The sequence below is a fragment of the Plecotus auritus genome (genome assembly GCF_963455305.1).
Source record: "Plecotus auritus genome assembly, chromosome: 8".
NCBI classification, from domain to species: domain Eukaryota; kingdom Metazoa; phylum Chordata; class Mammalia; order Chiroptera; family Vespertilionidae; genus Plecotus; species Plecotus auritus.
The window spans coordinates 162047372-162074269 of record NC_137782.1 but is presented as its reverse complement, the minus strand read 5'-3'; the positions used below and the strand labels follow the sequence as shown (position 1 = coordinate 162074269).

Genomic DNA, 26898 nt, shown 5'->3' with positions numbered 1-26898 from the left:
CTTGCAGTGACATGAATAGGTATTCATTCAGTATCAGCCCCTGCCAGGCACTGTGCTTGGTGAACATAGAAGTACAGGGGAGTAATCTGTATATCAGAGCCAGAACCAAGGGCCTCAGAGAGAGGTGTTAGGGTGAGCACTACCGACTCGGTGTTAAAAACCTAAGTCATGAGAAGCAATGGACTTATTTTCTTCATCAAGGGGACTCCTTAAGTGTCAGATAACACCTTCCCTTCCCCTGGGTGATGGAGATCCAGGATGTTAGCCTTGGTGCTGTCAGTTGTCACAGTCACACCACTTTCTGTTTCTTGGGGGAGGGAGAAGGGGACCAGGAGAAGAGGGCGTGAGAAGGGCCAAAGCAGCAGGGGAAATAAACTTCTGGGATGACTACTCACTCCTGCTCTACACTGACACCCTTGGGTGTAATTATTCAACTTTGGGCATAGCACTGACTGGGCTTTTTACAGCCAGACCTGCAAACTGGCAACTGACCCATGGACCTACTCTGGGCTGTGCGCGGGGCTAGACGCTGGGGAGCCCCAACCTGATGAGACCAGGTCCCTGCCCCAAAGAAGGTGGTAGGAGCGCTTCTAGCTAGGGAGGCAGGTCAGGTCGGGCCGGCTAAGGGCTTTCACAGAAGAGTGTGCAGCGGGCCAAGGGCTGCTTCCCCGGTCACTGCCCTGGGCCAGTCGGGGTTCCTCCAGAGCCCGCCTCGGGCTGCGGGGGCGGGGGGGTGGGGGAGAGTCCCAGCGGCCCAGCTCCACGCCAGGTGAACCCAAGAAGCACCCCACAGGTTCCAACCTCCAGGCCCAACCTTCTGTCGGTGAGAGGCTGGGGGCTCAGGTTGGAGGCGCGCGAGTGCAGGCGCGCGAGTGCAGGGGCGCCCCCGCCCCCCCCCCCCCACCGCCTGCAGCTGCGCGTGCGCGCGACCCGGGAGGCTGCACTGCGCGCGCGCGCAGAACCCGCGTGGGCCCGGCTCGGGTGCGCGCGAGGCGGCGGCAGGGGGTCCCTGGAGGTCCGGAGCGGCGCGGCGGGAGGCTCCGCGGCTGCCACCGGAGGCCGGGCAGAGGGGCGCGCCTTTCGGCCTTTCGTCCGCGCCCCCGCGTTCCCAGCCCGCCGTCCCGAGGGGACCCGAGGAGGCAGGTGCGGCGGGAGCGCGCGGGGCTCCAGGCCGGGCGGGCGGGGCGCGGGTGCCCGTGGGGCGGTTGGCGGTTCTGGGAGGGCCGCGCGCGCGGAGGCGCAAGGGCACACGGAGCCCGGCGGCTGCCTGCAGTGGCGCCGGTGTCGCCAGCTCCCGGAGGCCTCCCTGGGGCGGCGTGGCCCACCCGTGAGGATGTGGGTGCTTGTTCCCGTTCCTCACGAAGGTTTAACTTTAGGAGGAGCGGCCGCGCCGCGTGGGGGACGGGCCGGAACCGGCGGCGGAGCTCTGGGCTCCAACCTTGACCGCCCGGCGCCCTGGGAGTGCCTCCCGCGCGCACGGGTGTGCGTGCTGGCTCGGCCCTGCTCTTGAAATGGGCCTCTTCCGCTCTTGCCTCGCTTATTAAATTGTTGAAGAAACCTTTTGCCAGTGGGAATGCAAAACTAAACCAAATGACTTTGCTTCCAGTCTTTTGCTGCCCCGAGATTCCTTAATTTTAAATCGTGGGAATTGGGAAGTTTGGAGAAACGCGCGAGACCTGCCCTGCAGAAAGGCGCGGTTCAGACGTCATCCTTGTGGATTAGATTGATGGGTTTATAACATCAGCTTTCTTTTGCATTAGATGTCAGGTGGTTCACTCCCCCAGAGACTCACAGGCAATTTGGATTTAAACTCGGAGACAGTGTTTTGATATGTATCAGAGGATGATATTCTCATGGGGTAATAACTGTGCTCCCAGCTGGATGGTGGTTCCCATTGTGGCGATATCCATAGGATACAAATCATGCCTTTGAAATGTTTCAGCCCTCTTCGGAGAAACAACCCCGAATCTTTTAATTGTACTTATACGTTCACATTGACATTTGCCACAGAGCAATCGGATGCACAGTTTAAGCCGCCTAAATGGCAGATCACGTGGCGCAAGACATGCAGCGACTCTGGAGGGAAAACAGAATGGAAAATGGCAGAAGTCTAGCTTTGTTCATGTTTATGCTGCCAAACCTCCCCGGTTCTATCTTATTTTGCTAACATAAATATGCATTTTTAAATGCTTTCGTTCGATATGGACGGACCTGGGATGTAAGATTGGATCTTGAAATGTAATGAATATATTTATTTCTATTTTATAGAAAATTTGGCACAGAATATATTACGTGTAGGATTTATTTCAGACGTTTCAGATTACCAGATACAGTTCCCACCAGCAAGGCCTTTAAAAAAAATGATGTTTTTATCGTGTCTTTTATTGTTTATAACAGCTTCAATTTGGAAACATATGCTAGTGTTCTTAATGTTACAGAATTAATTCTTTCCCCCTGTTTAAACCTACAAATATCTGCTTCCTTTTAGTCTTTCTGTTCCCTGGTTAATGATCTGTAATTACCTATGCTGTTACCGGCTTGCTTAGTTTGTTAGTCTTTTGTTGTTGTTGTTTGTTTTAGGATCTCTGTATTGTTTTCTCACCTGGCCTTTCAGCAGCACAGTTTTCCTTCAGGGATGTTCAGGAGAACTTTCCAGGACCAGGGGAATGTTTTCTTCTGCCACGTTCACATGGCAGCCACTGGCCACATGTGGCTTTTGAGCATGTGTATGGGGCTAGAGAAATGGAGATACTGAACTCTTAATTTGATTTAAATTGCCACATGTAACTAGAAGCTACCTGCTTGGGCACCACAGCTTTCGATTATTAGTCCCTCAGGAAGTCTCCCCTGCCCCCTTGACTCCAGCACTTACTTCATTTACACAGTAATTACACCTTTCTTGTAGGCTGTAATCTACATGAGGGCAAAGGCTTATCTGTTTTCTTTATGTTTGCTGTGCCCAGACTGGGATTTAGTAAGAAACACTGGATAAATATTTGCTGAAGGACTAAATCACCTTCTGGAGGGCAGGTATCTTTTGTGTTCTCCCTAGGCCTAGAGCAAACTCAGTGTCAGATACTGCACATCTCTGCTTAGTGATTGAACAGATTTCGTGTAAATGGGTTGCCGAAGACGTATTTTAAATGCTTATTTTGGTTGGGCTACTTTTTTTGGAATCTCTTGAAGACTCATGAGAAAATGCTGTGTGAAGTTCAATGATTCCAACTTGTGTGGACACAGCTTGGGTTTCCTGTTAGTTGAGTAGCTCAGGGATGCTGCCCTTTAACCATATTCCACATAAATCTGAGGGCATCTGTAGGCCTCAGGGAGGTTCCTTCCTGAGGCCCTAACCAGCCTTCAACTACTCTGAAGAAGTTAGTGGGCCTCTCCACTTACCACCATTCTGAGTTAGGGCATGGACCAGGAATCCTTGAGAAATCATGAGATGACATAGCCATATTACAAGATGCTTTGCTCAGAGCTGATTTAGGGTGATGGGATCTACACTAATAAAAGAGAAATATGCAAATTGACCATACCTCTGCAACGCCTACCAGCCAATCAGGAGTGAGTATGCAAATTAACCCAACAAAGATGGTAGGTTAATTTGCATATGCAGGCGTGGAGCGGCCGGGCGGGGCAGGACACCTGCTATGAGAGGGAGGGCGGGGGGTGGATGAAGCTACAGGAGCGGCACTGCAGCCGGGAGCGAAGACTTGCAGCTGGGAGCGAAGCCAGGGGAAGGAAGGCCTATTGCACTAATCTTCGTGCAACGGGCCTCTAGTTCATATGTAAATCGAAATTTGGGGAATTTGAATCTACTTAATGTATCTGTTATGTACACAGTTAAATAGGGCCAACTTAAAAAAAATCTTAAGGTTTACTTTGTATAACCCATTATCACCAGTTAACCATAGTAGAATTTGAAACGAAAGTATGTACTCTATTCAGGTTAGTATATCTCCAAGTTTGACCACTATTGCCAGGTGTCATGGCATCTAGAAATTGCTTTTGCAAAAGGATTCTAAGACTATACAAAAGTTTGTAGAGGTGTATAGTTTTCTTTGGTGGGGCAGAATGTTGGGGTTTCATGAAGGAAAGGAAAGAGAACTGGGAAAAAATGGAATGAAGACAAAAAAAAAGAATGTTCACTCCATTGGTTAGGTAATATAGCTCTCTGAGCTTGAAGTAGCTAACATGTAAAATGATGAAGTTGATTACATTGTGTTGAATGACTCATCTTTCCACCTTGAATCTAGGACTTGAATATTTATTAAGTATGTGAAAGCCACTAAGCTAACTCCTGTGGCAAGTGATAGTTATGTAAGATACAGTTCTTTTAAGAATCTCAACAGTCTGCAAGGAAATGAAAGGTGCTTTGGGGATCACTTCTAGAAAACATTTTTGAATGGAAAACCCACTCTGAAAAGAAAATTTGAAAGGTGGCTCCTCTTAATCAGCTCAGAAAGATAACCACGTATTCACTCTGCTGAAGAATTACGAATATCAAAAAACACGCCTGAGTCTCCAAATGTGATTGTAGTCAGGTTAGTCTTCCTAGAACACAGCTTGAACAGTAGGACAGTCTCCTTTGAAATAATCAGTGGTTTCCCAGTGCTCATGGAATTAAAAGGTTTTGTCTTTGATCAGGTATTTAAAGTACTTCTGAGTATAGCCCTAAGAAACCATTACAGCCTTACCTCTCACTGTTTTCCGGGATGTAGCGCACATTCCAGCCTACTGTTCCTCTAAGTGCTCCCCTTTGACATTTCTGCCCCAAATCTCTGCCTACTCATCTTTCAAGACCTATACCCTAGGTCCGTGGTCGGCAAACTGCGGCTCGTGAGCCACATGCGGCTCTTTGGCCCCTTGAGTGTGGCTCTTCCACAAAATACCACGGCCTGGGCGAGTCTATTTTGAAGAAGTGGCGTTAGAAGAAGTTTAAGTTTAAAAAATTTGGCTCTCCAAAGAAATTTCAATCGTTGTACTGTTGATATTTGGCTCTGTTGACTAATGAGTTTGCCGACCACTGCCCTAGGTGATGTCTCCTTTCCCACACCATTTCTGATTCTCAGGAGCTGCCATAGGGCATGTTCCGTGTACTTATGTTATGGAACAAATTCCCTCTGTTTCATCATCTATAGTAACTAGTGCTATTTTATTCACCCTAGTAGACTGTAAGCCTGGGAACATCTGTTACTCATTTTTTTTATTTTTTATTTTCTGAAACATCTAGATCAGTGTAGTGCCTTGTAGGCAGTGGTTACATGTTTAACATGTTTAACAAGCTGTGCTAAAGGTAGCTTCATTCTCTGCATGGAATAGTTTGTCCAAACTTATTGCCAAACACTTAGAAGCCAACAGGTAGAAATGCTGAGTTACTTCTACCTGAGAAGCTAGTGTTGAAGGAGGGTCATCTTTGTGGCGTGTGTTACTTTTTAGAATGGATAGTATTTAAGGGAGATCATCATGCCATGTGACACCAATTCCTTGTTATATTCCTACTAGAGGCCCGGTGCATGAGATTCATGCACTTGGTGGGGGGGGGGTCCCTCAGCCCAGGGGGGTCTTGCAGTCCGGGAGCCCTCGGGGGATGTCTGACTGTAAGTCACCGGGAGCTGGCCTAAGCCGGCTGTGGGACAGCCTTAGCATTGCCACGGAGGCAGGAGAGGCTCTCGCCATCGCCGTGAGCCCGGCTTCTGGCTGAGCAGCGCTCCCCCTGTGGGAGCGCACTGACCACCAGGGGGCAGCTCTCTGTTGAGCGTCTGCCCCCTGGTGGTCAGTGTGCGTCATAGCGACCGGTTCTGCCAATCGGTCAATTTGCATATTAGCCTTTTATTATATAGGATTATTTAGCAAGGTTAATGTCAAAATGATTCAAAGTATTGGGTGGCAAGTCATTCTAGCATCCATGAAAACTTGAATACCGTTACATAGTAACACTGGATTAGGTTATTTAATATGTGATAATCTCTACGTCCATATAAACGTACACCATATGAGAAAAAAGAAAGCATCTTACTCTTTACCAGTTCCTGCTAGTATTTAGAAAACGTGAGTCAAGTTGGGAAGGAACTAGTTATCTTGGAGAGGTGATGTTTCCTTAGACAAGGGTGGTGATGGTAACGATGATTAAGTTAGATGGCAGGTTGGTTAACCAAGTGTAGTAGAGCACATTGAGTAATAATAGCAAGGCATAATCTGCTAGAGGACACGATCAATTAGCTATTTTCACTTATTCTCTTCTTTCTACTGAAATAAACAAAATCATTTTCATTTGGCTTTGTAATATGGTTTTGTTTATATTTAAAAAGTACATAGTCATAATATTTTATATTTGAAGATTTGATGCAAAAGAAATTGGAAGGTTTTTGGCTTCATAGTTCAGTTTCACTAACATTTTCTCTTCTTTCTCCATCATTTCTGATGGGTTGGCTTGGTGCAACACCAGTCCAATTTATAGCAAATTTATTCAAACCACTCATGTTGTCTGGGGAAAAGGTAATCTCAGGGACATGGTTTAAAAGGCATGGCTTTCCGGAAAACCCGTCAGAGCCCGAGAACACCCAGCCTTTGACCTGCCAGCGAGCGTAAGGAAGACAGAGCGGGTGCCTCCTCAGCGCCCTGACGCCTCTGTCCCGACGCTGAACCAATGGGCCATTTGTGTTGAACAATGCAGAGTTGTATCCAATTACTTCACCGCCAGCCTCGAGAAACATGGAGTGCTTCATCCGCAAGAAACAATAATTCTACAAAACCCTCTGGAGAAGGGGTTTGGTTGGCAGGAAACAGAGGACCAGTTGGAAGCAGTTTGATGGAGCCAGGCAGCCATGGGTGGGCGGATGGTCAGTCCTTCAGCCCTACGTGACCCGGGGCGCTGTGTGCCTGCCTCTCCACCCTCCCAGGTACCGAATCCCCACGAGCGGGAATCTGGATGGATCTAGGGGTCCAAGGTGACCCCCAGAGGGGCTGCCTCCTGAATCATGCTGGGGAGATGGGGAGGGAGAAACCCTTCCCAGGGGCCACCTGGGTCTCTCCTCAGCTCTTTAAAAAAAAGTATATATTTTTATTGATTTCAGAGAGGGAGGGAGGGAGGGAGGGAGGGAGGGAGGGAGAGAGGGAGGGAGAGAGAGAGAGAGAGAGAGAGAGAGAGAGAGAGAGAGAGAGAGAGAGAGAAAGAGAGAGAGAGAGAGAGAGAAGCATCAATAATGAGAGAATCATGGATCAGCTGCACGATCTGTGGGATCTAGCCCACAACCCGAACCCACAACCCAGGAGTGTGTTCTGACCGGGAATCAAACCGTGACCTCCTGGTTCATAGGTCAAAGCTCAGCCACTGAGCCACAGGGGCCTGGCCACCTCCCTCATCTTTCAATGAACAGCTTAAAACCCTGGGGCCAAAGCAAAGATCAAAAGGGAAGGAAGGCAGGGAGGGAAGGTAGGAGGGAGGGAAGCCTGACACCCCAAAATAATGGTACTTTGTTGTGCTGGTATTCTAGATGCCAAAACAGGCTCAGAGAGGTGGGGAGCAGAGGACCCTAGCCTCGGGCCACCTCCCCCTCAACTCAGCCCAGCTCACAGGTGGCTCCCCCAGCTGCCGCCTGGTTGCCATGGTGTCGGAGGAGGGGAGAAGGAGGAGGTGATTTCTGAGAATCAATCCAAAAATACTAGTACACACCAGCTGGCCCCTCCTTCCTCACTCCCTCCAGCTTCAAAGTCTGCTTTTGTGCAGCTGGGCCAGGGCTCTTCCTGGTCAGGCAGCCGGGAGCAAAGAAGGTCAAGGAGGCAGAGGGCCCAAGTAGTGGGTTGTGGGACCCTCACCTCACCGAGCAGATTTCTTGGACCTGGGCTCTATCACCCTCCCACAGTTCCCAGACCAGGCGGGCTATTTCCTCCCTCCCTGCCTTTGCACCTGCAGTTCCCTCCACCTGGAAGGCCCTTCCTCATCCTTCAAATCCCAGCTCAGCTTTAAGTCTCCTGGAGAACCTTCCCTGAGTCACTTGGGGGAAGGATGAAGCTCACCCACCCCAGTCCCAGCTGTTTTCTGGATGAAGCTCTCAGGGGGCTGGGAGGTCTTGGGGATGCTAGCTTTGCCTTTGTGTCCTGGCCTCTGGCACAGACAGGTGCTCAGTAAATCCGGGAGGAAGGAAAGGAGGGAGGGATGGAAGGGAGCAAAGAAACGCCTCTCATAGGACTGGAGAGGATCCGCACTGTGAGCACCTGGCACAGGACTGGGAACGGAGCAAAGCCCACTCCCTTCCTGCCGCCTCCATTTGAGCCTGGGCTCCAGCACCTGCCTTATGCGATTTGGACTGGCTCGAGGGCAGTCTCCATACCTGCAGGCCTGTGTCTGTTGCCCCATTTGGATGCAAGGTAACTACTCCAGGATGCAGACCTGCACTTGGCTTCATAAGGAGCTAGCTGGTGTGTTTGGGAGAAAGGCCTGGACTGTGCAAACTTGCAAGGGCCTGAGGGCTGACCTTGAGCAGGGGGTTTTCAAACGGGTTTCACACTGAATACTTTCTGCAAACAAAGCCTTACTTGAGGCCATTATATAAAACAGATGGGAACTAAGATGCTTGGGGCGAAGTGGTGCATGTTGAAGGTGCCTGTTGGAGTCCCTTTCCCCGTAGCTATGGGTCCTGGGAAGATGGGAGTTGGGGTTGGTCCTGGTGGTGGGATGGGGCATCCAGGAGAGAGGGAGAGCCCTGGGGAGAGTCCAGTGGCTGATATTTACTAACTGGTACAGAAGGGCTTCCATATTTTCAGAACTGCGTGTTCATGCCCATGTGGCGGGGCCAAGGAACTCATCTTTCACAACAAGAAGTCAGTCTATACACACAAAAATGAAAATACATCCTTGGGAAAAATCATAATGACTTTAGCCTTTAATGTTCTCACAGTTTCCTTTTTTTTTAATCTTGAAGGGATATTTTAGGGGAAGTATCTCTTCTCTAGAGGAAATATTTATGAATTCAGCAATTCCATCAACTTCTCTTTCTCTTTCTTTTGTGAAATTCAAGTAAAATTAAATTTAAAATTGTACCCCCCCCCCAAAAAAAAAAAAAAATAAAGGCATGGCCTTCCATCTCCTGCTAGGATGGAATGAACAGATCCTATCATTGTTAAGAAGTAGGCTCTCAGATTTGTACGAGAGATGTGATTAACATTCACTAAAGTTTTCTGGGATGTCAGGAAATAATGAGTATCCTAAACTAGATTGTGTGCTTGTGGCAAGAGCTATTGGGTGTCAGATTCCATGAGAAGTTAAAGGTCCATTGACCAGGAATAATATCTGTGAGTAAAGAAAACATTACCCATTTAGATTAGCTCAACATTTAAAAACATGTTTTCACCTATAATTGGGAAATAATATGACTCCTGAGCTTTGTTTAGAAATATAATTTGTGTTGCTGACTCTATAAGCGATAATGTTTGCTAAAAGAAAATCCCCCCCTTCCTTTCTAAAAGCGATTCTTGAAGGTTGAAGTTGAAAGTGTCAGCAAGTTAGATATTAAAAGAATACAGTCTGTTTATGGTGAAGGCAGTCACTCTAAGTGGCATTCAGAAATAACATGCTTTCTCTCTCCTCTCATTACAGGAGGCTTTCTAGAAGATGACCATAGAGGACCTCCCAGAGTTCCCATTAGAAGGAGAGTCTTTGATCGGAAGATATCCATTTTTGTTTTCAGGTTCGGAAACACCCGTGACCTTCTCCATTTCTGCAGCACCAATGCCTTCCGACTGTGGTATGTGAAGTAGCTGACTTTATTGTCTGTGAACTGGTAACTTCCGTCTTATGTCTGTTTTATGCTCATAATTTTTCCTAAAACAATTTACTATGGTTTTCATAAAATTGCTAAAGTTTTCCTTTTTCAAAAATACAATTGCTTTTTCTGCCACTTAAATGAAACATTTCATTTCTGCTATCAGCATTTTTACTAGGTAAAATTTCATTTTATGCACCATGATGGATTTAGAGGAACTTATTTTCAGGATGCAGTGGTGCTTAGATATCTAGCATTCTTCTGCTATTCATGTATTTATTTTGGTTAAATATACTGACTTGTTTACAAAGCCATATACTGAGAAAAATGACACGAAAGCACTGTCAACTAGCCATCTATAGGGGCCCTGTGGTCTTTGAAATGCTAGAATTCTAATTAACACAGGAAATGCTCACTCCTGAAAGGTTCCAAACTCGGGTGACAATGTAACAACAAGTTTTAGTACACAAGCAAGCCTAATTTGGACCCTGTCTCAATCATCATCGTAATTATCAATATATCTATATATATAAAAGCCTAAGCGACCGTTATGACTGGACGACTGGCTGGTAGCTATGGGGCACACTGACCACCAGGGGGCAGATGCTCAGTGCAGGAGCTGCCCCCTGGTGGTCAGTGCGCTCCCACAGCCAACCTCCTGTGGCCAGCCAACCTCTCATGGTCCTTCCCTCCGGCTGGCCAACCCCAATCAGCCCCGATCAGGACTGGGTGAGATGGCTCTGGTGGGCCCTGATCGCTGGCCAGGCTGAGAGATCCCACCTGTGCATGAATTTGTGCACTGGGCCTCTAGTACACAAATAAAATATAGCAAAACTTAAAAAAAGCAGGGAGGGTGAGACCTTTCCATGGAATGATATTGGTTCTTATTTAAATTGGTTCATTTAAATCTCCTCGGTAAAATATAAACTTAAAAGTATCCTAGTTTTTATCTATTTAGATAAATTTTCCCCAAGACCCTATTTTATCAGCTAGTTGGTAAAAGAACACCAGAGATAGATTTGTTACATTTCTGATTTGGAGTTTTTCAAGTAAAATATTGGGTCACCATTTCAAATCATCTTTGAAGGTAGAAATAATACAATTTTTAAATATTAGTAGATATAAAAAATTATTGGATTGGGAATTTGTCCTTTTAGTCATATCCATTCTAATAACTATTCATTTCGAAGTATGCTATTTTTATGTGTTCAGATTCTACAGTGGATTACCTTGAAATCATCAAAAGTATTACACAAGATCTGTGCCTAGATCCTGGGAATTATTTGCAGCTTTTACACAAATTGACTGGGTTTATTGTCAGATATAGCAAAATTAGTTGTATGGGAAAAGCATTAAGCTAAAGCACTTTGTTCCTTGCTTATGACACTTATCTAATTCTACCTTGAGTCATAATTGTCTTATTTCCTTTCCTAGACTATATAAGTCTTTGGGATGGACCAGGAATCATATTGTTTTTATTTATCTCAGTAGGGCTAATATAGTAATTTATTGATTAGTTGCTCAGTTTGTGTTGAATAAATACATTGAATGAAAGGTGACAATAGATATTGACCCTTTTGTATAAGTGAAATTAAACATTGCCTATATTATTAGAATTATAGATTCTTAGAATCTGAATGGACCTATAGTTGAACTTTCCCTACTCACTTTCCAGAATAGAAAGAAATTCTATTTTCAGAAGCTCTGACAGACATCTATTTAGCCACTTAGCTATCTTTAACAGTGGGAAACTGACTCTTGGCATATTACTTATTTTCTCTATCCCCTTGTTTATTTTTTGATCAAATGAGAATAATAATACCTATCTCATATGTTGTTATGAGGATGGAATAAGGTAATTTACATAAAGTGTACAGGGTGGGGCAAATGCAGATTTATAGTTGTTTGTATGGAAAATCTCTCTATATAAAGGCCTAAGCAACCTCACAAATTTATTGGCATGTTTGTTACTTTTATTGTTATTGTGTTCGTTTTTTTTCATTGTATTTCATTTTTAAAAAGTAGGAAATCATTTACAAATGCAAAGAACAGTGATAGCAAAAATGTATATCACACATGTCCACCATCAGAATGAACAAATATTAGCATTTTGTTGTATTTCCTTTAGCTCTTGTTTTCTTATTAAAAGAAATAAAACTTTAAAGATAAATCCCCTCCATTTTCCTTTCTGAGCCAATTCCCCTTGCTCCCCAGCGGTAACAACTATCTTATATTTAGTGTGAGTATGTTTTTGTTTCATCTATAATAAATTATGGGATGGTAAATTGAAATCTCATTCTCACAACAACTCAAGAATGCCTCATACTTTTTGGCAATTTTGATTTTGTTTTTGAGAATTGCTTAAGGTAAAAATCTACTTTTTCTAACATCTAAAAATATTGGTATCATTTAAGCTCTGGTTTTATTGTTTAGTATTTTCAAGATATTTATTTGTAACTTTTAATAAATTTAATTTACACCTTTTATTTCAGAGTTCTCTTTCTTTGATCCGAATGATACATCATGCCAGGAAATTCTCTTTGATCCTAAAACTTCTGTATCAGAATTATTTGCCATTTTAAGACAGTGGGTTCCTCAGGTCCAGCAGAACATTGACATTATTGGGAATGAGGTAAGAAATTATCACATTTTAAGCTTTACGTTGTTAGGATTGTTAATCACATAGACTTTCCCCCCATCTAAATGGAAAGATGGTGATAAAGGGGAGACCTTTTAAAGAGTCTGATGTTTGTTCTTTATATTTCCAGGTTTTTACTATAGTTAAATAGTTAGTACTATAAATTCTTTCCATTATTCCCTCATGCGCCTCACTCTCTTACATATGGGATTCTGACATAGTAGACTTTTCACAGGAGCAGGCATTTTTGGTACTTTCTTTCTTGTACAAATTAATTTTGTAAACTTAAAGAAATTCTTTCATGAGGGTATTTGATTACCATCATGTTTTATCTATACTTTTGGGTAGTTTGTTAAAGATCTAGGCTTAAATATAATTTAAAAATATTTTTTGAAGGCAGGATGAAAGAGTAACTGGTTTCCTTGACCAGCATATTATCATATTGTAGGAAGAGAGAGCTCATACTCTTTTCAAATACCCTTATACCCATGAGAAATAGAATTTTGCTTACTCTTTGAGAGGTTAAGGGACATATTTGGAGTGCTAGATTACCTTGTAATACTCTTCATAAATTTCCTTCAGTCGGTTGGCAAGTTCAGTTTTCATTCTTGTTGGGTGCAGACTTAAGATCTCTCCTCAAGAGAAGCCAGTGCTGTCTATACATGTTGTTGAGAACTAGGCCAGAAAAGGCAGGCTCCCTTGTTGCCCAGCATTGGTTCGAAGTCAGTTGACTTCAGTAGTTGTTGTGATCACCTCTTCCTGGGTTTCCTCAGATTCTTAAGAGAGGCTGCAATGTGAATGACAGAGATGGACTGACAGATATGACTCTTCTACATTATACTTGCAAGTCCGGAGCTCATGGTATTGGTAAGTGTGTGGTAAACCTATTAATTGCTTAGAATATCTGTATTGGTGCCTGTACAACCATAGTCCCCAGGAGAGCAACTGGCTCTGATGATAACATTCCCTGAACAGGTGAGGATTCAGTTAGGTCCTTCCAGAAACTTACTGACTTTTCTTCCTTTTCTCAAGGTGGTCTTAATAGCCTCCTGGCATCTCCCAGCCTTTCTGGATCCAAGCTCAGTTTTCTAGGCTACCCAACCCCTGAGACCCCAGTCTTCAGGCCTGTCTGGGGTCTGTTCCTACATACATAACATGTGCTCATGTTTTCCAAAATTGGTGTTTTCCTATTGTGTAAACTTGCCTCTGTTATTTAACTGTTGTGACCATCTCCCTATGTTTCCGTAGTCTGATATAGTGCTTCTTAAGCTATTGATGGTGAAGGATTCTTTTTTTTTTGCTATCTATCATGGACTTATACTTTTATAAAATGAAATAATAGAAAAATGAAATCCTGTCTAATAAAAGAGTAATATGCAAATTGACCATCACTCCAACACACAAGATGGCTGTCCCCATGTGGTCAAAGATGGCTGCCCCCATGTGGACACAAGATGGCCGCCACAGATGGCCAGCAGGGGAGGGCAGTTGGGAGGGACCAGGCCTGCAAGGGAGGGCAGTTGGGGGTGATCAAGCCTGCAGGGGAGGGCAGTTAGGGGTGACCAGGCCAGCAGAGGAGGGAAGTTGGAGGTGACCGGGCCGGCATGGAGGGTGCAGTTGGGGGGGACCCAGGCCTGCAGGGGAGGGCAGTTGGGGGGGGACTAGGCCTGTAGCGGGGGGCAGTTAGGGGTGACCAGGCCTGCAGGGGAGGGCAGTTAGGGGCAATCAGGCTGGCAGGGGAGCAGTTAGGCATCAATCAGGCTGGCAGGGGAGTGGTTAGGGGGGTGATCAGGCTGGCAGGCAGAAGCGGTTAGGGGCAATCAGGAAGGCAGGCAGGCGAGCAGTTGGGAGCCAGCAATCCTGGATTGTGAGAGAGATGTCCAACTGCCTGTTTAGGCCCAATCCTACCGGGATCAGGCCTAAACAGGCAGTTGGACATCCCTCGAGGGGTCCCAGATTGGAGAGGGTGCAGGCTGGGCTGAGGGACACCCCCTCCCCCCGTGCATGAATTTTGTGCACCGGGCCTCTAGTAAAGATATATAATACAAGCCCAAATATTTTTCAAAAGACATAAAATGATATTTCAATTAATATACTCATAAGAAATGATTACATAGGAAAAAAGAAAAGGGTTATAAAAAGTACAGACAAGTTATATTTTGGGACTGGCAGTAGTCCACGCAGCCCACTCTGAGTAGCACTGGTCCCTTGTGTTGTTTTTACTGGCTGTATAGTATTCCATTCTAGGATGTCTCATAATTTATTTAACCGATTTCTTATTATTATACTTTTAGGTTGTTTCAGAATTTTATTCATAATAAAAAGTTCTGTGATGAACATCTTTACAGCTAAGTGTTTATCCATATCTCTGAGTATTTGCTTATTTTCTTATACTAAATTCCTTTGAGGTATAAGTGTATATGCAGTATATACTATTTGCTTTGGCTTTTTAAATGAGGTAGTGGTTAGCCATCCATTGGAACTTAAATTTGTACTGAAGAAAAATAATTTAGAAAACCTTCCTTAGGTGATGTTGATACAGCTGTAAAATTTGCAACTCAACTTATTGATCTGGGAGCAGACGTTAGTTTGCGGAGTCGCTGGACAAATATGAATGCTTTGCATTATGCTGCGTATTTTGATGTCCCTGAGCTTGTAAGAGTGATTTTGAAGACATCCAAACCAAAAGGCAAGTACTATAAGATCGCCATTAGATGTTACTAATGCAACATTTTATTAGTGGCTGAAAATGATAATTCAAAGAGTTTTTTCCTTCTAATCCATCTTGTTCCATATGACCTCCCATCTCATTTTTTCAAGAATAGTTTTAAACTTTCTATAGTGAAGATTAGTTACTATTCTTTCACGAAAAGGCTCAGTACAAAGAGATACAAAATAAAAAGTGTTCTCCAGGTTTTTATCTCTCTGCGAATTTTCTAGGATAACATGGATTTTATAAAGTGTAATTGAATCTTTGTGCTATGTAATTCTTTTGTCTTATTTGAGTAGCCAGAAATAGAGCAAAAAAACCTTCAGAGCTAAGCATTGAAATCATAAAGAGTATTTATTTTAGGTGGTATTCAGTTCTGAAATTCTGTGAGTCTATGAAACGATAACTTTTTATCTGGCCTTTTTTTTGTCTTCCTGTCTTGATATCTTAAACTTGAACATGAGAATGTCTAAATTGCAGTCCTGGTGCTTGACTTTTCCTCTGGTTGTCTCAGGGGTCAGTTTTCTTTTGAGGGGATTAGGAGAACAAGTGCAGTAGTCAAAGGCAGTGTTTCCCACTTTTAGAGGACTTGATTTAGAGATTCAGTAAATAAATTTCCCAGAATGTTGGTTTCTAACCTCTGCTTTGTATAAGTGTCCACTTTCTCTTTAACTTATACCTGTTTGCCTTTTGAATAATGTTAGGAATGCCTCTCTTGATAGTACAGTGTCTTTAATAAGGCAGGAGAGTTTGTCTTGAGCACATCCTGCTGGTTTTAGTTGCAGGTGAGGCATGTGGGCTGGGGTGATTAGATGAAGGTAGGATTAGCAGAACCAGAGGTATAGTAAACCCTTGTTGTAGAAAACATTCAAAATAGGATTCCCAAATCTGGAGGATTTCTTGTTTCTAAGTATAGGATCATGATAATTTATTGAAAGTTATTAAAATGTCCTTAGAATTGCAAGATTTTATTTCTTATTCTGAAGTCCAAATTCATTTGTTGAATAAAGTATTATGAAAGAGTACAATATGTAGACATTTATATTTTTAATTAGTTTTTAACTTCTTCCTGGTGTGAAAATTCTGCATTTTTTTTTTTTTTTTGTGAAGGGTCAGATAGTAAATATTTTAGGCTTTTTATGGTCTCTGTTGCAACTACTAGATTCTGTAGTTGTGGCATGAAAGTAGCCATAGAGAATATGTAAATGGATGCGTGTGGCTATGTTCCAGTAAAACTTTATTTACAAAAACAGATGGTGACTTTGATTTGGCTCATGAGCCATTGTTTTCTGGGCCTGACCTAAACCCTACTACCTCATTGTAGTCATCCTGGTAAATAGATGAGAGGTTTAATGAGAGATTGTGTGAAGATGGTTGTCTCCACAAACATGAATTATTGCCATTAATTGCTTTTAAATATAGTTTAGTTTGTGATAGTTAGAAAGCCGATGATAACATTAATCCATTTTATAATGAAATTTTATTATGCTGAGAACATAATTGGTTAACCAGATTGTAATATGAAAATTTTGTTCTATTGAAAATTTTGTTCCATTGTGAAATGTTGCTTCTGGTGGGTTAAGTCTCAAAAATTGGCCAATAAAGCTCCTCCCTCCAGCATTCTCCCAAGCCCCCAGCCTGTCCCCTTTTACATTATACTAGCTAAGTTTAAAAATTTATTTTAATATATTTGTGATGTTTGGTTGCAGATGTGGATGCTACTTGCAGTGACTTTAATTTCGGAACAGCTCTGCACATTGCCGCTTATAACCTGTGTGCAGGCACCGTGAAATGCTTATTGGAGCTTGGCGCAAATCCCGCATTTAGGGTAAGAAGTTAAATTAAAAGAATTTAACCATCTAACATTATCTCCCAGTAGAGAGTTGAATCTAAATGTTCTTGAACTCCATGTAAGCAAATAACTTATATTTGTGTGTCCCTGTAAAGAGTAATGGTGTTAAACTTCATCTCAAATAAAGTTCACAGAGGTGACCTTCAGGCCTGGTATTGAGGAGTCTATAAAACCTGCTTCCATTCAGTAACATGAAATGTTCCTTCAAGTGTCGTCATCTTTGAGTTTAAGGATCTTTCATGTGGGCTTTTGATGTATTTATAAATGTTAACTGTCAAATACAAATGCATATATTCAAGTTATATTTCTGTATTAAATTATATTTTAAACTCTTTTGGAAAGAAATTTTTATTCCAGACAATTTTGAAAGATGCACATTTCAAAATGGAGTGAACTTTAAAAAATCAAATTAAAGGAAAAAATATATTTTTTCATGGTAATGTTACTGACTTACAAAGTTACCACACAGGGTTGAATATCATAAACTTTAAATCCTTTGATATTCTATTGTCTTCACAGCAGTGGCTCTTATATTAGTGCCAGTGACAGGGATTCTTCACGGGCAAGGGTGGCAAATGTGTGAAAGAGCCTCTTCTCTTCTTTTCCCTGGTTTCCTCCCCCACCCCCCTTCACTCCTTCCTACTTCTTTGCCACTTTTCTTTCTGTTTAACCTCATCAGTTGGTTAACTAACCCTCCCTCCCTCCCTCTCCCCCTTCCTTACTGTTTATTGGGCACTGAGAGAAAACAACAATAAATGAGGTAAAAGTCTTTGTCTTTAAAGAGAACAGAGTCTAGAGGGGAGGATGGACAAGTAAGCAGTCAATTTTGCTGTGCTGTGTTAAGTTTAGTGGTAGAGGGGTGGGTGCGGTGTGCACAGAGGGCCTATATAGGAGGGGTGTCTGGCCAAGGTGACAGTGAGTGCTCAAACCTAGTTAAAATTAACCAGGTACATACAGGAAGGAGGTGAGAAAAGCATTTTAGGCACAGACAGTAGCATGAGCAACAGCTAGGAGATGATAATTCAGTTTGGCTGGAATGTGAGGGTGATCGTGTTTGCTTTTGCTAGTAAACGGTTGACAAAACCCCATTAGTGGAGAGAATATTCTGAACTTAGTAAGATGCAGTTGTTGGCGGTGGCGAGAAAGGCACCAGGTGTTAGACCCCTGGAGTCAGACCAGACCTGGGTTCAGCAACCTCGGTACTTGAGCTCTGGCCAGGAAGGAACTCAGAGCCAAGACTCACACTACAGGAGAACATTGATTTAGGCAGTAACAGAGGAAGAGTGAGTGGTAGAAGTGGGCTCAGGCAACAAGTTACAGAGGCAAAAGAAGGGTCTTGGAGCTTAGGAGAGGAAGGTTATGGTAATGGGCCGGGCGGGGGGGTGGGGGGGGTGGGTGGGGGGGTGGGGAGGGGAGGGAGGAGAAGAAGGGGAGGGGAAAGGCACAGGGGTGCTTCCAGGAGGGAGAGCAGAGGTATCCTTGTCCTGAGGGCTTTTAAGGGTGGAGATTTAGGGGAGGTCCCAGGAGGAGATCTTAATAGAATATTCATCAGCTTTCCAGGTGTGTGCGTTAGGGTCGTGGTCCCCACTGATTGGTTGACGCCAGGGCAGGGGGTCAGTTAGTGCAGCTGGTCCTGGTGTCAGCTATTCGTCTGGTTTTGCTGTTTTTCTGGGCCTGGAGCTGAAACACAACTGAGGCTTAGATGTATATGACGTGGGTCAGAACCTCATTGTCCCGGGGGTGTAATGCTTAAGGGCTGTTCTCCAGCCCCCTCGTTCATTCCCCCTCCAAGGTTGTGTAACCAGCAAGACCAGCAACATGCCAGGGGAGGAAAGGTCAGGGAGTGTTTGAACGAAAGGTCAGGGGGTCTAAACCATCTGACCAGAGACACCTTGGGGAGGGAGGGCCTTGTTTTTCCAGTTTTGCCTGTTGGCTAGGTAGCCCGGGCTTTCCGCCCTGGTGATCTATTGTACCTTGCCCATCATCCTTGCTCTGCTCATGTCTGTCTAACTGCCTACCACACAGCAAGGTATGTCATTGAGGTAAATTGCCAATTCATGCCAGAAATAATAATAGATTACCATATTTTGAAGTTTAATACTTAGAAAAAAATCAGTCACCATGTGGATCATGCTCTGATAACCACTACTTCAGAAAAAAAAAAAGGAATTCTGTAATTAACTATGATCAAGCCTTCTTATGTTAGCATGACATAATCATTGTTATTTGTTTTAATGTTTTTCTTCATTTTCTTCAGTTTTAGTTGCTAAATTTTATAGGAATTAACATAAGTGTGTGACTTACTCTAGAAAGGCGAAGACTTAACAAAAATATGAAGTGAAATAATCATTGTAAATACAGCTTACAACTTATCAGTACAGGTATTTATTTAAAAAATTTTCCACCTCTTTTTTTCTTTTTATTAAATTTATTGGGGTGACATTGGTTAGTAGGATTATATAGGTTTCAAGTGTACATTTCTATGATACATGATCTTCACATTGCATTGTGTGACCACCCAAAATAAAACCTTTTGTCACCATATAATTGACTCCATTTACCCTTGACTGAACCCCTTCCCTCTGGTAACTACCATACTTTCGTCTGTCTATGATTTTTTGTTTGTTTTTCTTAATTGTTTGTTTGTTGCTTTCAGTTTTATATCCCACATATAAGTGAAGCCATATGGTTCTTCACATTTCCTCTTTTTATTGAGTACATTAGTATCTTATTAATATAGTCATCTACACATCTTCATTATATTTTGTATTTTTTCTTTGAAATCTGGGAGTAAAATAGCCCATCACCATCCCAGAAATGTGATATGTCTTCCTATCCTATTTTTGTTACTGGACGGGGTCTGGGCCCAGAGCAGGTCTTCTCTGGGCCCCCGTGTGTGGGTTCTTGACTTCGTGTAGGAAAGTTTAACGATACGAGTTCAGGTAATTTTGAGAGGATGTTTATTAAAGCTGGGGACAGTGAAATAAAGGAAGGGCTTCAGGTGGAAGAAGCAACAGGAGAGAGGAAGAGATAAAGGGGGGCCCTGGAGACAGGGTGAGGGGGTTAGCCTGGGACGAGCTGCCGCTGCCCATTGCTCCTATGGTTGCAGCTCTCCTGGTGTCCCTTAGAGAAACAGAACAGAGAGACAAGGCGTGGGGGTGCTCTAGTGAGAGTGCACTGTGGGTCCTTTGTCTGTCTTCAGCCTTTGGGAATCTTAGGGGAGGACTCAGGGGAGGGTCTTAATAGAATACTCATTGGCTTTCCAGGGGTCCTTCAATGTGTTGAGTCATCAAAACGTGTGTATGGGGGAAAGGGTTGTTTTCTGGTTAGTTTTATTTTTAAAGAACATCATTGAAGAGGGACCAGGACCGAGGCTGGTCTGCCCTGGGATGGTCTGGAATGTGTGAACCTTTGCTCCTAAGTGTTCTTGGTTAGGGAAGATAACACCTTATGATTTGTTAGCTTCCTATAAATTGCTCAAATTGTTTGGCCTTGTTTAATTATTTTGTCCCAGTTTCCCTTATTCCACTTGTCAAGGAATGTCCCTAGCTTCTTACTATCCTGCCACATTTTTACTTAGGACCAAACTGACTCAAATTTTAAACAAAAAAATGGTTCTTGTAAACTTATCTTCACCATATGGATCATTCGAAGATAACTATCAGTAGAGAAGAAAAGGGAAAGAAGTTAAAAGATTACAATCTGGAACACCTCTTGTGAGCTCTACGTTTTGGGTTGGGAACACGGGAAAGATCACTTGTCTGAGGGGCAGCATCACAGGGAGGAGGAACCTGGGAGAGGTGGGCCTAGGCACGGTGTATAAAGTCACTTCCACCAGTGGTCATGTTAGCGACTTTGCGCAAGCCATTAATCTCTCCTGGCCTACTTTTCCTCATTTCCAAGCTAGAAATGTAAGTACTGTTTTTACTTGGTTAGTTGGGTTTGTCTCTCCTACTACAAATTCTCCTACGATACATGAGCGGGCGAGGATTTTTAGCTGTTTTATTCACACACTTTTCACTAGTATCGATGTGAGAACCGAGTGAGCTAATTTATACGAAAGGGTTTCCATCCCGTAAGCACCATGCACATGCTAGTGGGCTGGTAACTGCCCGGTTTCCTCTTGCCGCGGGGTAAGTCCCGGGCACAGTTCTCCCTCAGAGTGAGAACAGAGCTGTTTTCTTGATTCAGAGCCCAGATCTGAAAAGTGTGGAAACTTCTATGTAGTCCCATTCCTGGAATCTGAGTCACCCCAGGAGTGGGCCGGAAGGGCTGAGGTCACAGAGCCGAGGTGGCGGCTATGGGGCGGTGGAGAGAGGCTCAGGTCTGGGGTTGGGAAGCCAGTCATCCCGTGGCTTCTGTCTCCACACCGGCCTTCTCAGCCTGTGCTGCCGGCTGCTGTGACTCAGGCCTCAGCACTTGCTCTTCGTGAACCTGGAATGCCTTTCCTTACCACTGCCCGCTCAGGGCCTCTGCGTCAGCGTTTCTTAGCAGCGAGGCCTTCCTGCCACCCTGCACAAGGAGCCTCTCCACCCGTGTCCTCTTCCCTGCGCCGCCACGTTTTTCCATTAACAACACATCACGTGTTTCCCTTGTTTGACTGTTCATGGTCTCTCTCCCAATAGAATGTGCTCTTGGAGGGCAGGGCGTTTTGTGTCCTTCATGTGGTATCTTCAGCCCTTGGAATGGTGCCTGGCATATCGTAGATGTTAAATTTATTTTTAAAAATACATTTTTATTGATTTCAGAGGGGGGTGGAGAGAGAGAGAGAGAGAGAGAGAGAGAGAGAGAGAGAGAGAGAGAGAAATCACTGATCGGCTGCCTCCTGCACGCCCCCTACTGGGGATTGAGCCCACAACCCAGGCATGTGCCCTCACCGGGAATCGAACTGAGATCTCCTGGTTCATAGGTCGAGGCTCAACCACGGAGCCATGCTGGCTGGGCGAAATATTTAAAAAAAATTTTTTTATATGACTTTGTAGAGCTCCAAGTAATTGTGAAGTGAAAATTCTCTCTTTACTTGCAGAACGACAAAGGAGAGATGCCCGCCGATGTGGTTCCTGATCCAGTGGAAATGCCATTGGAAATGGCCGATGCCGCGGCCACTGCCAAGGAAATCAAGCAGATGCTGCTGGACGCGGTGCCCCTGCCGTGCGAGGTCTCCAAGACCGTGCCCCCAAGTTTTGATCGTGCCGCTAGCAAGGCAGTACTGACCTCAGCCGGCCTCAAGTTGGGGGACCGGGTTGTCATTGCAGGACAGAAGGTATAGTAACGAACTACGGTGTCTACAGCTGCATTCCAGGTCACTGTGCCCGCGGCCTGGGTGCCAAGGCTGCGTCCAGTGTGGTCAGTTTTGAGTCTTTGACAAAAGTTCAATATGCAGGTAGAAAGATACTTAATGGAAAATGTGAAATTGAAATGCCTATTTACCATAAAGCATGATTTAAGCATATAAGCTATTTGAACTCAGTAATGAAGACATTTCACTTGAATGGGAAACGAGCCACTCCCGTGGAGCTGCTGAGTGAATGGAGGGGCAGCCCCCTGCCGTCCTCCGTGATGTCCCCCACACCTTCCAGTGCTTCACAGAGACGAGTCTGATTTACTGAGAAAACTGCTTCAGAAAGGGTGGTCAGCTGCAGACGGTTCTGCTGAGAATGACATTTACCGACTTCTAAGAGAATACACTCACAGGACATTTGTTAGCTTTTCGTTGTCCTATCCGTGGGCTAAAGTATCAGGAAATGATGAATTCAGAGCAGTGGTTTAACTTAGGATTAATATTCAGCTTCTTTAGTAGTAATGAACATGCAGTCAGCTGGGTTCAACTTTATCCTCTTGTTTCCAGTCTCATATATATATATATTTAGCCTATTGCTTAGCTTTTCATTCTCTTAGGAGTGTCTTTCAAAGAGCAGAAATGTTAAAGTTTAATGAAGTCCATTTTATCAACTTTTTCTTTTATGGATTGTGATTTAGTATATCTAATAAATTACTATGTTTTTTTCTAGGAGTTTATAATTTTAGGTTTTACATGTAGTTTTGAGTTAATTTTTGTATAACGTACTAGTTGTAGATAGAAATCCCTCCCTCCTCCCTCCCCTCCCTTTCTTCCCTTCTCCCCTACTCTCTCTTTCTCATTTTCCTCCCCTCCATCCATCCGTTTCAGCACCATTTTTTTCTTTATTGATTAAGGTATTACATATGTGCCCTTATCCCCCCATTGCTCCCTCCCCCCACTCATGGCCTCACCCCCTGGCGTCTGTGTCCATTGTTTAGGCTTATATGCATGCATACAAGTCCTTTGGTTGATCTCTCCCCCTTACCCCCACCCTCCCCTGCCTTCCCTCTGAGGTTTGACCGTCTGATCGATGTTTCTCTGTCTCTGGACCAGCACCATTTTTGAAAAGACTGTTCTTTCTCTCAAATTGCCTTTGCTTCTGTGTCAATTGACCGTATAGTTGTGGGCATATTTCTGGTCCTATTTTGCTCCATTGATCTAATGGCTATCCTTTCATCAGTACTACTCCGTCAGATTGCTGTAGCTTTATAGCAATTCTTGCCACCAGGTATTTTTAGATCTTCAATATTTTCTTTTTTTAGTTCCTTTGCCTTTCCATGGACATTTTGGAATCAGCTTATAGATTTTTATAAAAAATCCTGCTGGGATTTCAAATGGAGTTGTGTTAAACATAGATCAGGCTGCGGAGAAGTGACATCTTAAAAATGTCAAGTCTTTCCATCACAAATACACTGTATTTCTCTGTCTAATAGGCCTTCGGTTTATTTAATCAGTTTTGTAGTTTTCAGCATATAGATATTGCACATACTTTGTTAGACTTGTACCTAAGCTTTTCATGACCTTTGGGCTATTGTAAATGGTGGTGTTTTGAAATTTTATTTTTCATTTGGTTATTGCTAGCATTAACAGTTCGTTTTTGTATGACCTTGTATCCTGTAACCTTGCTAAATTAATTAGTTCTATTGGCCTATTTTTCTGTGTGGATTCTTTGAAGTAGCCTATGAAAACAATCATGCTGTCTTTGAAGAGAGACAGTCTTACTTCTTTCCAATCTGTATGCCTTTTTCATTTCTTACCTATTTCATTGCCTGGGATGAATAGAAGTGGTAAGAGCCAACATTGTGCCCTGTTCCCAGTCTTATGGGGAAGCACCCAATCTTTCATTATTAAGCATGGACTTGTTAGCTGTAGATTTTGTGTTGATGTCTTTAGTTGAGGAAGTTTCTATCTATTCCTAGTTTGCTTAGAGTTTTTTTTCAAAATTAATATTATTATGAAACTAGTGGCCCGGTGCACGAAATTCGTGCTTGGAGCGGGGGGTGTCACTCAGCCCGGCCTGCACCCTCTCCAATCTGGGACCCCTCGGGGGATGTCCAACTACCGGAGGATGTCCCTGTGGGATCGGACCTAAACCGGTAATTGGACATCCTTTCGTAATCTGGGACCGCTGGCTCCTAACCGCTCACCTGCCTGCCTACCCGATCGTCCCTAATCACTCTGCCTGCTTGCCCCCAACTGCCCCCCTCCCACTGGCCTGATTGCCCCCAAATGCCCTCCCCTGCCAGCCTTGTGGCCCCCAACAGCCGTCCCCAGCTGGCCTCATGGCCCCCAACTGCCCTCCCCAGCCGGCCTCATGGCCCCCAACTGCCCTCCCAGCCAGAGGCCCTCCACAAACGTTCTGTGCCCGGCCTGGCCAGAGGCCCATCCACAGCCAGGTGTGGAATGCTTGCCACGTCGCTGGGGCAACGACACAAGCAACCCCCCCTCCCCAGCCACTCTGTGCCCGCTGCCCAGAGGCCCTCCCCGGCCGGGGTGGAACACTTGCCTCGTCGCCGCAGCGACGAAGCAAGCATTCCATCAGGCCGCTCACACTGCCCGCTCTCAGCGGCCGCTCTCCCGGGACTGGGGGACTCCAGCGGGGCTGAGAGGACTGGGCGCCGCCATCTTGTGGCTGTGGGCACTGCCACCTTTGTGATGGAGTGATGGTTAATTTGCTTATTACCCTTTTAATAGATAGGATGATGTTGAAATTGCTACAGCTTTTTAAAAATATGTCAGAAGGACAATTTTGCCTTCACCCTTTCGTCTGTGGACATGATGAGTTATATTAATTCCCAAATGTGAACTAGCCTTTCATTCTCATGATAACCCTCACGTAGTCATGGTGCATCATCCTTTCTGTATATTGCTGGCTTCAGTGTGCTCTTGTTTTGTGAGGATTCTTGTGTCTGTGTTCCCAAGGGATATTGGTCTATAGTTTCCTTGTAATGTCTTTGGCTGGTTTTGGTATCAAGGTAATATTGGCTTCATAAACTGAGTTGGGAGCTGGTCCATCTATTTTTATGTTCTAGAAGAGTTTATATAGAACTGATATTATTTTCCCTTAAATTCTTTGGTAGAATGCCCCAGTGAGTCCTCTTGGATCTGGAAGTTTTGTTGTTGAAGATTTAAAACTACAAATTCAATACAGGTGTGAGCTTTGACAGTTTGTACCTTTTAAGGAACTAGAACATTTCATCTTATTTGTCAAATGTATAGGCATAGAATTATTCATAGTATTTTCTTACTATTCTTTAAGTGATTGGGGGGATGTAATAATGTCCCTCTTTCACTTGAGATGTTTGTAATTTGTGTCTTCTTTTTATCCCCCCTTGGTCTCCAACGGAAAGTTTATTAATCTTTTTTATTCTTCAAAAGAACCAGCTTTTGGTTTCATTGATTTTTCTCTATTGTTTTTCTGTTCTTAATTAATTCCCTGTATTTTTTCCTTTGGCTTGCTTTAGGTCTTCACTTTCCAGTTTCTTAAGGTGGAAGTTTATATCATTGACTTGAGACCTTCCCTAATGCAAGCATTTTAATATTATGAATTACCTTCTTAGCACTGCTTTTGCTGCATCTCATATATTTTGATACATTGTGTTATTTTCATTCAATTCAAAATATTTTCTAATTTCCCTGTGACTTTCTGTCACCATGGATAATTTAGAAGTACATTATTTAATTTCCAAATATTTGAAGACTTCCCATATATCTTTCTGTTAGTGATTTTTGGTTTTGAAGCTCAATTGTTAGGTGAATATAGATTTAGGACTCATGTCTTCTTGGTGAATTGACTCATTTATCCCTACTTAATATCTCTTTTCTATCCCTGATAATTTCCTTGTTCTGAAGTATACTTTGAGAGAATGTGTTTGTTTGTTTTTAAACTTATATGGTAAAGTGCAAGAGTAGTACATATAGAGTTACTAGTCATTCTCAAAAGTTACTCTAATTTACATTTTCTTTAGGTTGGAACATTAAGATTTTGTGGAACAACTGAATTTGCAAGTGGGCAGTGGGCTGGCATTGAGTTGGATGAACCAGAAGGGAAAAACAATGGAAGTGTTGGGAAAGTCCAGTACTTTAAATGTGCCCCCAAATATGGTAAGGAAGAGCCTATCTGCCATAATGATAATTAAGCTAAAATACTCAAATTTTTACTCTTTTATTGTTTGAAAATAAAACTCTCTGTCTCCCTGTCCCCACTCCCATTGCTTATTAGTAACTGAAGGGGCTGCTTTTTTCTTGCTGCGAGCAGCTCAGGGGCTGGGAGACGTGTGCACAGGGGAACACCAGCTCCTCGGCCTCCTACGCGCCTGCTTGTGCTGGTATCAGGACTGAGCGGAGGACTTTGTTATCACAGAGCCTGGAGGTTGGAAACTTGACAGATTGGAAAGCAAATGAGGCCAACTTTATTTCCGGACTCCTGAGCTGGGACATTTCTCTTTCCGAGAAATGATTCTTTAATTAAATTCATATTCTCTTTCTCTTGCGCACACACACACACACACGCACACACGCACACACGCACACACACACCTACACCCACACATGTACCCTTGACACATTGATTTCAATTTGACGCTTACT

The 26898-nt window shown here is 43.7% G+C and overlaps 1 protein-coding gene across 1 annotated transcript in view; it reads left to right on the top strand.

Moving 5' to 3' along the window:
* Positions 1 to 927: 927 nt before the first annotated feature.
* The window catches only part of CLIP4 (CAP-Gly domain containing linker protein family member 4), a 54018-nt gene continuing 28047 nt past the window's right edge, over positions 928 to 26898 (top strand). Inside the window, exons 1-8 of the mRNA XM_080685393.1 lie at positions 928 to 1143; positions 9602 to 9749; positions 12260 to 12399; positions 13179 to 13272; positions 14933 to 15094; positions 16825 to 16943; positions 21994 to 22230; positions 26277 to 26412. Of these exons, the coding sequence (XP_080541519.1) occupies positions 9617 to 9749; positions 12260 to 12399; positions 13179 to 13272; positions 14933 to 15094; positions 16825 to 16943; positions 21994 to 22230; positions 26277 to 26412 (1021 nt within the window). The 5' untranslated portion in view covers positions 928 to 1143; positions 9602 to 9616. The remainder of the gene's footprint in view (positions 1144 to 9601; positions 9750 to 12259; positions 12400 to 13178; positions 13273 to 14932; positions 15095 to 16824; positions 16944 to 21993; positions 22231 to 26276; positions 26413 to 26898) is intronic.